This window comes from Danio aesculapii, chromosome 19 (assembly GCF_903798145.1).
Source record: "Danio aesculapii chromosome 19, fDanAes4.1, whole genome shotgun sequence".
Taxonomy (NCBI): domain Eukaryota; kingdom Metazoa; phylum Chordata; class Actinopteri; order Cypriniformes; family Danionidae; genus Danio; species Danio aesculapii.
This window is the reverse complement of record NC_079453.1, coordinates 39,350,785-39,363,242: the sequence shown is the minus strand read 5'-3', so window position 1 is coordinate 39,363,242 and position 12,458 is coordinate 39,350,785. Positions and strand designations below refer to the sequence as shown.

The window sequence follows — 12,458 nt, the reverse complement described above, 5'->3', positions numbered from 1 at the left end:
AATGCATTTTTACTGCTAAATTATAATAGAAATGTACAACAGTATATAGAAAAAATATGAAATGCATTGTGATATTATTGATATCATTAAGGTGTGTAATTTTAAAGGCAAACAAAATGTAAAAAAACGCAACACTTCACCAACATCGTAGTAATTCACTGGCCATATTCAAAGCCTGTCTTGAATGCAACTTACTTTTCCAAATATGTATAAGATATCCATTTTAGGAGTGTTACGGTCCCTACTTAAATACGTCTCGTGATCCTAAGACATTGTAACATAAATAGACAACGGCCAAAGTGCTCCAGCTAAATTATTAACATAATGTAATCAGCAAAACAATTCTAAATGACAAGAGACGGGGAGCCCAACAACATAGTAAAAGGCAACCAAACCAAACCTAAAGCTGATTGGGACTCCCTACTCCAAACAAATGTCAAAAGGAAAGTCTAAAGGAGAACACAACAATAAAACTGTCAGAAACTGTGGTGGCGTGGAGGAATGCGCTTCCGTTTGTTTTAAAATCCTGACGTCACAAAATCAACCAATAGAAAACTGAAAAGGGAAACAGATAAATAAGATCAATTAAAAGTAAGAATTACGGGCGGGAGTGAATGACACACATAACAAGAGACAATAAATGTCATTTTACATCTAATTTACTGAGGAAATGTACAATAGCAGATGTAAAAACTGCTTGGAGATACAATTCAAGCATGTCATTTGTTTTAAAGAAATTGTTAATCTGAACAAATATTCATCAAGCTATTTCAGAACGATTCAAACATTGTAATTCCAAAAAATGTATGAAAATTGAAATTAAAACTGCACAAACACTTAAATAAAACACACTTCACTACAATAACCCACCACCCAAAAGCAAAGCCTGACAGAATATGAATCATATTTGATCAGATTTGAGAATTTGAATCTAACAAACACCACTTCAGTTGAGTGCTGATATTATCATCTCAAGAAAAGACATCCCATTTTAATAAACATCACGTGTAATTTTACTGTTACAAATGCACAAAAGCAGAAGAAATATGAATGGCAATGAGATTTAGACTTCAGTTGTGTCACTTTAAAGGAAAGTGAATGTTAAGATGCTACTCTAAAAACTTCACTGACACTTCAAGCTCACCGCTCAAAATCAAAGCCTATGGTGAAGGGGAAACACTGACAAAAATATCCATCAAATAATGCAGCACATTACCTGTTTCAGATAGTTTCAAGCATTGTAATGCCAGAAAATACCACTTCAGTCAAGTGCTGACATTATAATAATGCCAGAACAGCACGTTATTTTTCCAAATATGTTTAGGAAAATAATAAATATTTTAAGAGGCAATAAATCTATTTGTATTGCTATATTTCTGTAAAACAGTTTAAGGATGACATTGAAAGTGTCATTTGAAAGGAAAGTAACACTTTATCAACACCAAGCTGACCAAAATATCTATCAAAACATATGCACATTGCCTATTTCAGAGAGTTTCAAGCATTGTAATGCCACAAAATACCACTTCAGTCAAGTGCTGACATTATAATAATGCCAGAAGTGCAAGTTACTTTAACAAATATGTTTAGGAAAAAATATTTTTTTAAGAGACAATAAATGTATTTGCATTGCCACATTTCTGTAAAACAGTTATAGAATGATATTGAGATGCATTTCAGATGTCATTTAAAAGGTAAGTAACATAATGACCGACACGTGCATCAAAGCAGACACGTTGCCTGTTTCATATTTGAGCATTTCAAAGCCAGAAAAACCTCTTTAGTCAAGCACTGAGATAATAATAATAATAATTGCAGATTGATTTGTAATAATACATTTCAGATTGATGTACACTGAAAGTATTTAGAAAATATATACAGTTGAAGTCAGAATTATTAGCCCCCTTTGATTTTTTTTCTTTTTTAAATATTTCCAAAATGATGTTTAATAGAGCAAGGAAATTTTCACAGTATTTCTGGTAATATTTTTTCTTCTGGAGAAAGTCTTATTTGTTTAATTTTGGCTAGAATAAAAGCAGCTTTTAATTTTTTTAAAATCATATTAAAGTCAAATTATTAGCCCCTTTAAGCTATTTATTTTTTTCAATAGTCTACAGAACAAACCATCGTTATACAATAACTTGCCTAATTACCCTAACCAGCCTAGTTAACCTAATTACCCTAGTTAAGCCTTTAAATGTCACTTTAAGCTGTATAGAAGTGTCTTAAAAAATATCTAGTCAAATATTATTTACTGTCATCATGGCAAAGATAAAATAAATCAGTTATTAGAAATGAGTTATTAAAACTATTATGTTTAGAAATGTGTTGAAAAAATCTTTTTTTAGTTAAACAGAAATTGGGGAAAAAAATAAACAGGGGGCTAATAATTCTGACTTCAACTGTATATATATGCTAATTGTTAATATGTTACTGTATATGTTACCATGTTACCTTTGCAGTATGAATTGGCGGTTCATTTTGCTGTGGCTATGCTGTGGCCTGATTTGCTGTGGCCTGATTAATAAGGGACTAAGCCGAAGCATAGTGAGTGAGGTGAGTGTAGTATAAATTGCACTGATATTTCCTTCAGGTCTTATTTTAAATTAAAACAAATGTAAAAATGCTACATTAAAAACTAAAAATATATACATGCATAACAGCATTTTTGTGTCACAAACAGAACTCCAGTCGAGTGCTGACATTAGTTAACCTGTGTTTGATCATAACACGCCAATCAACTTAAGTTCTTATTAATTTTAAAGGCCTCAAGAGGGCGATTTGACCCGTTTAAAGAGACTGACAGCCGGCAAGTCGAAATGTCTCCGCTGGGACCAAAATCTGGTAGTTTTCTGAAGCGTAGGCAAGGCTTAATGGAATAAGAGCTGATGAATTTTTACTTTTCACCACTTCATGCCGTCTCTCTGTCAATCATTAGACAAAAGATGGTCAGCTCAGACCTTGAGCATGGAGTTTTAAATGGAGTAGATGCAGCAGCTCCTACAACACACTCATCAGGGTTAAAAACAGCTGAGCAGACTGAGCGTCGCTCCGTCCTCAAGTGTATTATTAACAAGGTACATCTGTGCGGCTCCTCGCAACAATAATGAATCTGTGTGCATGCATACAGTACACATCCAGAGCACAATGCATATACGCAGTTCTCCCGGAAACATAAAGTGTGCTTAGATGAGGATGTCTGGATGATTCATGGGTTTTGTTTCCAAATGCTGCAACATCATTGGGTTTTCTTTTAAATATAGAGAATGCTAAAATCAGATGGAGAGTATTACATTTAGATACAGTTCATTCTTTGGTTTGATGGAGTTTAAAATAATGTTAAACAGAGACAGATGTGTTTGGATGTGCAACAGCCTGAGAGACAGTAGATAAACTAATTTATGTGTGTGTGTGTGTGTGTGTGTGTGTGTGTGTGTGTGTGTACACATGTGTGTGCATATATGTGTGTGTGTGTGTGTGTGTGTATTACTGTATGCTTCCCAACCACAGTGACCCTTTGTGTATGTGTGTGTTTATATGTTAAACGCTGTGGTTTGAAATGTTCACGTTTTTAGTTCTTACATTGTTTATTGAAGTTTAAATTATTATGATATTTTGTTTCTATTCTTTTATTTAGATATTTTATTGTAGTTTTATATTTCTCCTTCTATTTCAAGCTTTGGCAATAGTGTATTATTTACAGTCATGCCAATAAAGCAATTTGGAATTGAATTGACTAATTGATTAATAAATGCCATACAAGTTGATTTAACAAATATGTTCCAATAATAGATGCAAAGTTATAGTTTAAATATTGTAAAAAAAAAAAAGAATTTTAATGAAAATACATTTTAAATTGCTTAATCAATTAACTAAAGTTGCTTTGTCAAATAAGTCCAAACATTATATTGTATTTTAAGAGACATAAATGTATATGTATTGTTAAAATATTGGGGGATTAAATGCACTGAAAATTTGTTAAATTATTAATTAAACACAAGCTAATTTTCTAAATATGTTCAAGAAATTATAAAAAATAATTAAAGTCACTATAATCAGTGTTTGAGTAACTTTAAAATACTGTAAAAATGTAGAAGACATATGAATTGCTTTGAAATACACCAAGTATTTAATTAAGGACTAAGAATGTAAAAAGGTAGCACTTAAAACTGGTTAATTAACTGAAAGCAAGTTACTTTTCAAAATATGTTAAAAAATCAGCATTGTAAAAGAAAATAAAGACATTTTACTCACGGTTACAGCATTCCTGTGACACATACCATTAAATATTAAGCAGAAAAAATAACATTTCAAACAACAACTAATAATAATAATAATAATAATAATAATAATAATAATAATAATAATAATAATAATAATAACAACAACAACAACAACAACAACAACAAAAGAAAGATTTTAATGAAAATTGAACTGAAAATGAGTTAATTTAATAATTGAACACAAGTTAATTTTCTAATCATGTTCAAGAAATTATATCAATTATTTAATTCACTTATTTAATTATTAAATTCACATTAAATTTCACTCAATTAGTATTTGAGTAACTTTAACAAACACTTTCAGAAAAAAAGGTACACAGTGGTACAAATAATGTTTCTTAAGGAACAGTTTTGTACCTTTGTAAAAGTTGTACCTTATATGGTACAGAAAAGACCACTGAAAAAAATGATGTCTGCAATACTGTTGTAAACAATTTATTTGTGTTGAATTTAAACAAACAAATTAAATTTAAGAAAATTAAACTTAATTTGTTTGTTTAAATTCAACCCAAATAAATTGTTTACAACCCCTTAACGTAAAAAAATTTAGTAAGCCCAAGGAATCATCTTTGAATAATTTTTTTCAGTGTATTATGATACTGTTCTGTACCATAAAAAGGCACATAAGTGTTGGACAACTCCTACTTTATTACAATATCTATGAAAATAAATATTACTGGAAAGGCAAAGTGATTTATCAATCATTTCCACATTAAAGCGTGAATCATCATTAAAAGCATTAAGAGTTTAAAGAAACTCATACACATTAATTATTAAGTTCTATTATACAAAACAACTGAGAAAACAAAACTATAGGTATTGTAAACTAAACATTTAAGGCATTTTTAATAAACATTTGGTAAGCATTTTCTGATAAATACATTTTCATTATTGATATTTGCACCTTTTGGCATTTGCTTTCAACTACGCATGTGAGCTGGCAAAAATTCTGCATATGCAAAGTGTTCATGAAGACTTTTTAGCATTATAAAATCAATCAAACACTGTGCGTATCTCATTACAATACTTTCGCATAATTCAATTTCTATTTTAAAATGAAGTAAATAAATGAACTTTTAGATGATTACAAAGATATTGTGTGAAAATTGGAGAAAAAAGGTTTTATATTGTACATGGGAGAATTAATTTCTGTAACATTTTTGTAAAGAAGTGTTGTGAAATGTTTAGCAAAAAATAGATCAAAATAGATTAAAGTAATTTTTATTCTTTATAGTAAATGGAAAAGGTGTATTTACACAATAATAAACTTTCAAAAAAACATTGTTTAAAAATGTATTTGATGTTTTATATTTACTGAAAATAAATTGACGCATTTTGGAAATACTGTAGCAAAATGCCTTTAAATAGTTCTTGAGGGAACACATTTGACACTGTTAAGATACAAAGTGTCTTATCACTGTGGTGGTACCTTTATGGATCAGATTTGTACCTTTGATGGTACTTGTACTTTGAAAGTACAATATTGTATCTGCAGTTTTAAAAACTAAAGGTACATTTTGGTTCCCATGGTACAAATCATGTCCTTAAAAGGTACAAACTGCAATGGCACAAATTTGTTTCTTTGTCTTAAGGTACAATTCTGTTCCATTAAAAGGTACTGCCCCAGTGACAAGAATTTGGTACTGCCAAAGTGACAATTTTTTTCTGAGAGTGTAGTAGAAAAAATCTGAATCATTTTAACATTTTCAGAACAAATATATATGTAAACATATTTAACTAAGCAATATGTTTTGACTATTAATCCTTGACATGCTAATTAAAATGTATCCTTATGCATCATTGCATGTGTGTGTTTTGTTTTTGTGTTGTGTACATTTCGCTGTGTTATCAAAGTTGCTGGGGAGGCTAGTTATTTAGCACGTGACCTTCTATGTCCATCTGTATAGATATTAAAGCGGCAAACTGAAAATAGCTTAGCATACTATTAATAACTCATTTTCAACGCACTATATTTTTACACAAAAAAAACGCTCAGGCAATTTTTTACAAAAAAAATATTATTTGCGTGTTTTTACCTTATAGAGACACCAATTTATTTACTAATACATATTATACTAATACTGATTTATAAGATATTTACAATACACGTTAAAGCGTGCTTGTTTAATTGGCTGATGCGGTGCAGATACTCGTTCGCTCGTGCACGCGCTCCGCTTTTCTGCTGTTTTCAGGGTCAGGACGAGCTGGCACACACACACACACACACACACGCACACGCACGCACACACACACACACACACACACACACACACACACACACACACACACACAAGAAGCTTAAACATCAAAATAGTACAGCAGCCAAGTTCAACTCTCCCACTCAGGCCTCTCAGCTAAACAGCCGATGGAGATCCACAGCATCCGGTTTCAGTTTCCTTATAAAACATCACACTTATTTTACTATCGAGTGATTATGTCGGGTGTTTCAACGAACAATTGATATATTCCGCTACCAAAGAAAAATAAACCGAATAATTACGGCGAATAAAAATTATGAAATGATGGTGATTAGACCATTGCACCGTTGCTGCACACACACGCACACACACACACAAACACACATACAGTATATACAAGAGAATATACGCAGTCTAATCAACATAAATAGTGTGTGTAGTCTGCATAGGTTAACATAAAAACATAATTTTTGGAGACATTATTGAAGAAACTGAAGCCGTTAATGGCTATATTGTCGCCTGCTGACCCCTCAGAGACTGACAGCATCTAAACTGGAATTTAATTTAACAAATGACATCTGTATATAAATCAATAAAAAAGGTAGAGCTATAGAACGGAGAATAGCAGAGCGGTAAAGGTCGGCTCCGCTGTCCATGGTCCTGAAACCGCCTTATGGACACGAGCAGACTCACACTTCAGAAAATTCAATTGCTCTGGCCTCCATAAAATACAATAAGTGTGAAAGTAGAAAACAAAAACACATGGAGACGATCTACTGTCATTTGAGCGGTGAATAGACACAAATAAGTGCAAAATAAATGCGCTTTCTCAGCATCCCTGTGGCGTGTTAATCTTTAAACAAACATAAAAAATAACATCTCATCAACAACTTATAGTAATAGTAATAAGCTATAAATAATAAAATAAGCTATTAAATTAAATGCATTTGGTTAAAATAATAACATCATGGAATATATTAGCTGATATGAGATTGAAATTTCTTTCTTTGTTACCAATTCTAAGATTTGTGATTTGTTAAACGCACTAAGAGGAAGGTTACAGAAAATTTATTTGATTTGTGAGTTTGAGATATTGTTTATTTTATTGTTGTTGTTATTATTATTATTATTATTATTATTATATTTATATTGAGCTTATATTATGCAATAATATTTTGTTAATCATGCCTTTGTATACGAATAATCATTTTAATAGTTTATAATTTTAGGACTTCATAGATCTTAAAATATAAAATACAATATTTTTTAATGCTACATATATTATCTCTTATCTAAAGTGATGTTACATGTACTAATTTAAGTACAAAAAACTTTATTTTATGTATTATTGTGTGTGTAACTGTGGGCGCGTGCTGTACCCCTTACAACCCTTATATTTCAATAAACAAATTAGTCATATTAATTAATGTTAATTTTACAAACTTTTAGAAACTGTTAAATAAATACATTAAGTAAAATTAATTTAAATACATTCATTAAATTATAAATATAGATCCAAAACAAACAGACACATCGGCTAAAATCATTTTATTTTCACACCATTAATAAAATGCAATAATAAAAATGTACAGCGTTAACCACGGATGTGTCGATTTTAATTCATTTACACGCATTTAAAATCTAATAAGCGTTTTTATCAAATTTAATTACACTTTCGGTAAGTTAATTAAGTCGCAATCTAGCAATCCTGTCCTAATTCTTTTTCAATAAAGTGGTTAGCCAATTTGCAAAATGTAGTTAGTTGTAGACGAGGCTTGAGAGTGTATTGAACAGTGGAAATCAAAGAGACTCTCCTCGGGGTGCAGGACTGTCACTGCTGCTTTATTTACGCCGCTATTTTCATTTCTTCTGGCGCCCCCGTGAGGACAAAACCAGAAACGCAACTCCCGAAACGAACAGAAACAAGGTTGTCAGCACAAGACTCGCTTTTAAAAACAAAATCAGATGATTTAGAGAGCTCTTTAACTTATTTTCAAATAAAACTGCCAAAGTAAACGCGTTAAAGCCTTTCTACGTCACACAAATGAAGACGTATAAGTTATTTTTAACACTGAAACCATAGTTCTAAAGCACCGCATACTGATACAACATTACCAGACACGAGTTTTGTCTACAGGGAAAACAAAAGATGTAAGTGAGGTAACAAAACGAGATGAAAGGAGAGAGTTAAAAAGAAACACTTACCAGGTAGACCACCGGAGTGAGGAGAAACACGGCACACCAACACGTCGCCCGCATTCTCCCTTCTCTCAAACTTCCACTAATTTCCCTGCGCTGTTTCTTTTGTCTGTAAGGAACATAGATCCACTTGGTATCCGCTTTAGACCTTTAGCCTAGGCAAAAATGACATTATAGACCCCATGACCACAGAATAGGCTTTAAACTTGGACACAAATAAGGGAGGGAGAGCGCGAATGCACGCTTAAATAGGCATTAATCCAGTGAAGGAGTGAAGCACAGTCATATTTCATTAAGATGTCATGGGAGATGCTCGCTGGTCTCTCTGCCTGGAGTGACTGCGGCGTAAGTCCTCTTAGAAACAAGGACAGGGGCTTTTCAGGCGCGCGCTGTCACTCAGCGGAGGCTTTATATCGCGCGCTGAGAGCCACGCGCGCGCTACTACATCCGGAGAGGCGCGCGGAGGGGAGGGACGACAGGAGAGAGTATGGAGGGGGAGATTAGAGAAGAGGACGGGATTGGTCCGAGACGATGGGATCACACGATCGCAAAGACTTAAAAGAGACTCTCGGCCCATTAGAGAAGCTTTTATTATTTTTATTTTGAGTGTTTCCGTGTGTCGAAGTGTTCGAGGAGCGACACTCCACAGATACTGCTATTGTCCTCAAAACTGAACGCATCATTCAGCTTACACTACACATTTACGTAGGCTATTCCTGAAGACAAAAGTGTATTGTGGAGACCTAAAAGAAATGAGTGACATAATTTGTGTAAAATACAAAGAAAGGAACTGAAGAACACAACTTAATTTTCATATTTATCTTTAGTCACATTTCATAATTATTTATGCATCACTATATATATATATATATATATATATATATATATATATATATATATATATATATATATATATATATATATATATATAAATTTTTTTTTATTTTGTTTATTTTTTTCCCCAATTTGTTTAGCGGAGAGATTTCTTTAACATATTACTAAACATAATAGTTTAAATAACTAATTTCTAAGAACTGATTTATTTTATCTTTGCCATGATGACAGTAAATAATACAATTCTATACAGCTTAAAGTGACATTAAAGCTGCGGTCACACTTGACTTTTCTTCCCATAGACTTCCATTCATATGCACGCGAATGCGTCAGACCGGAAACGCGGGGTCATGCGTGAAGTTTCGCAGGTTGCTGCGGTGCAAAGTTCAAGCTTGGTGAACTCTAACCTGCGAAATCGCATCACTTGGCTGCATGGGACCAATCGAGGATCAAAACAGGACCTCTCTGGACAGAAATTTAAAACATGGAGCGATCGCTGGCTTTTTAAAATGTCTAATAAGCTTGTTTAATCCCGCCCCTTTTCGCAGCGCAGCATGAAAAAAATTTCGCACACACAAAGCCCGGTGTGACCGTAGCTTTAAAGGTTTAACTGGGTTAATTAGGTTAATCAGGCAGGTTGGGGTAATTAGGCAAGTTATTGTAAAGATGGTTTGTTCTGTAGAATATCGAAAAAAATATATAGCTTACTAAAATGGTGTTTAAAAATTTTTACAATTGCTTTTATTCTAGCTGAAATAAAACAAATAAGACTTTCACCAGAAGAAAAAATATCATCAGACAAACTGTGAAAGCTTCCTTGCTCTTGCAAGAAGGGGGCTAATATTTCTGACTTCATATATATATATATATATATATATATATATATATATATATATATATATATATATATATATATATATATATATATATATATATATATATATATATATATATAAATTTCCTCAAAATTCTACACACAATACCCCATAATGACAATGTGAAAAAAATATTTTTTTAATTGTTTCAAATTTATTAAAAATAAAAAACCTGAAAAATCACATGTACATGAGTATTCACAGCCTTTGCCGTGAAGCTCTAAATTGAGCTCAGGTGCATTCTGTTTCCACTGATCATTCTTGAGATGTTTCAGCAGCTTAATTTGAGTTAACCTGTTGTAAAATCAGTTGATTGGACATGATTTGAAAAGGCATACATCTGTCTATATAAACTCCCAGGGTTGACAGTGCATGTCAAAGCACAAACCAAGCATGAAGACAAAGGAATTGTAAGCTGAGTGATCAGTGGAAAAGAGCCTTAGTCAGGAAGGTGATCAATAGGTGATCACTCTTCTGTGGAGAGAGGAGAACCTTACAGAAGGACGACCATCTGTGCAGTAATCCACCAATCAGGCTATATGTATGGTAGAGTGGCCAAACAGAAGCGACTGCCTACCTGGAATTTGGCAAAAAGCATCTGAAGGACTCTCAGACCATAAGAAACAAAATTCTCTGGTCTGATGAGACTAAAATTAAACTCTCTGGAGTGAATGCCAGGCAATATATTCGGAGAAAACCAGTCACCACTCATCACCAGGCTAATACCATCCCTACAGTGAAGCATGGTGGTGGCCGCATCATGCTGTGGGGATGTTTTTCAGCAGCAGGAACTGGAAGACTAGTAAGGATAGAGGGAAAGATGAATGCAGCAATGTACAGAGATATCCTGAATGAAAACCTGTTTTAGGGTGCTCTTGACCTCAGACTGGGGTGAGGGTTCATCTTCCAGCAGGACAATGACCCAAAGCACACCGCCCAAATATCAATAGAGTGGCTTCACAACAACTCGGTGAATGTCCTTGAGTGGCCCAGCCAGAGACCAGACCTAAATCCTTTTGAACATCTCTGGAGAGATCTAAAAATGGCTGGACACCGTTGCTTCCTATCCAACCTGATAGAACTTGAGAGGTACTGCAAAAAGGAATGGGCAAAAATTCCCAAAGACAGGTGTGCCAAGCTTGTGGCATCATATTCAAAAAGACTTAAGGCTGTAATTGCTGCCAAAGGTGCATCAACAAAGTATTGAGCAAAGGCTGTGAATACTTATGTACATGTGATCTTTCAGGTTTTTTATTTTTAATAAATTTGTAACAATTTCAAAAAAATCTATTTTACATTGTCATTATGGGGTATTGTGTGTAGAATTAAGGAAATAAATTAATGTAATCCATTTTGGAATAAGGCTGTGACATTAAAAAATGTGGAATAAGTGAAGTGCTATGAATACTTTCCGGATGCACTGTATTATATATATATATATATATATATATATATATATATATATATATATATATATATATATATATATATATATATATATATATATATATATAACATTCTGACAAAATGGACACAGATTTTATTCAAATACCAGCATATTCAATGTTGAAAGATCCTTGATGAAAGGCCATGTATTTTTAAATAAATTATTTTGATTTCATAAAATTTTTTATTCGTTTTTCTTTAAAAATAAATCCAATTTTAGCACACTGCTATTGACATTTCTTCTAAATATAAAAAAGTTAATTAGAGCAAAAAAGGCAACTGGTCAAAATAACCAAAATAATGATTAGGTATCTGTAATTTATCATGATCCTATATTTTAAGGAGGGCTGTGAATAAAGACACTCAATGAATAGTAAATGCCTGTGCAAAAAATAAATAAAATAAATAAATCTGCACCAGCAAGTGCTGACAGTGTAGATTTTTACACAGCTGTCACTAAGCATGCATGTAAAAAAAAAAAGAGGAAGAAGAAAAAAAGCAGCAGGGGTCTGACTCCATAAATCAGTGGCGGTCTCATTGCTACAGCGCGGCAGCAGTCTGAGGCGTCACTCAGGCAGTAACTCAGACCGCGGCCGAAACGGGACGAGGCTGTGAATGCTGGA

The 12,458-nt window shown here is 32.9% G+C and overlaps 1 protein-coding gene across 1 annotated transcript in view; it reads right to left on the bottom strand.

Moving 5' to 3' along the window:
* The window catches only part of nxph1 (neurexophilin 1), a 75,078-nt gene extending 66,014 nt beyond the window's left edge, over positions 1 to 9,064 (bottom strand). The window contains exon 1 of the mRNA XM_056480560.1: positions 8,687 to 9,064. Coding sequence (XP_056336535.1) covers positions 8,687 to 8,740 — 54 coding nt within the window. The 5' untranslated portion in view covers positions 8,741 to 9,064. The remainder of the gene's footprint in view (positions 1 to 8,686) is intronic.
* Positions 9,065 to 12,458: the final 3,394 nt, after the last annotated feature.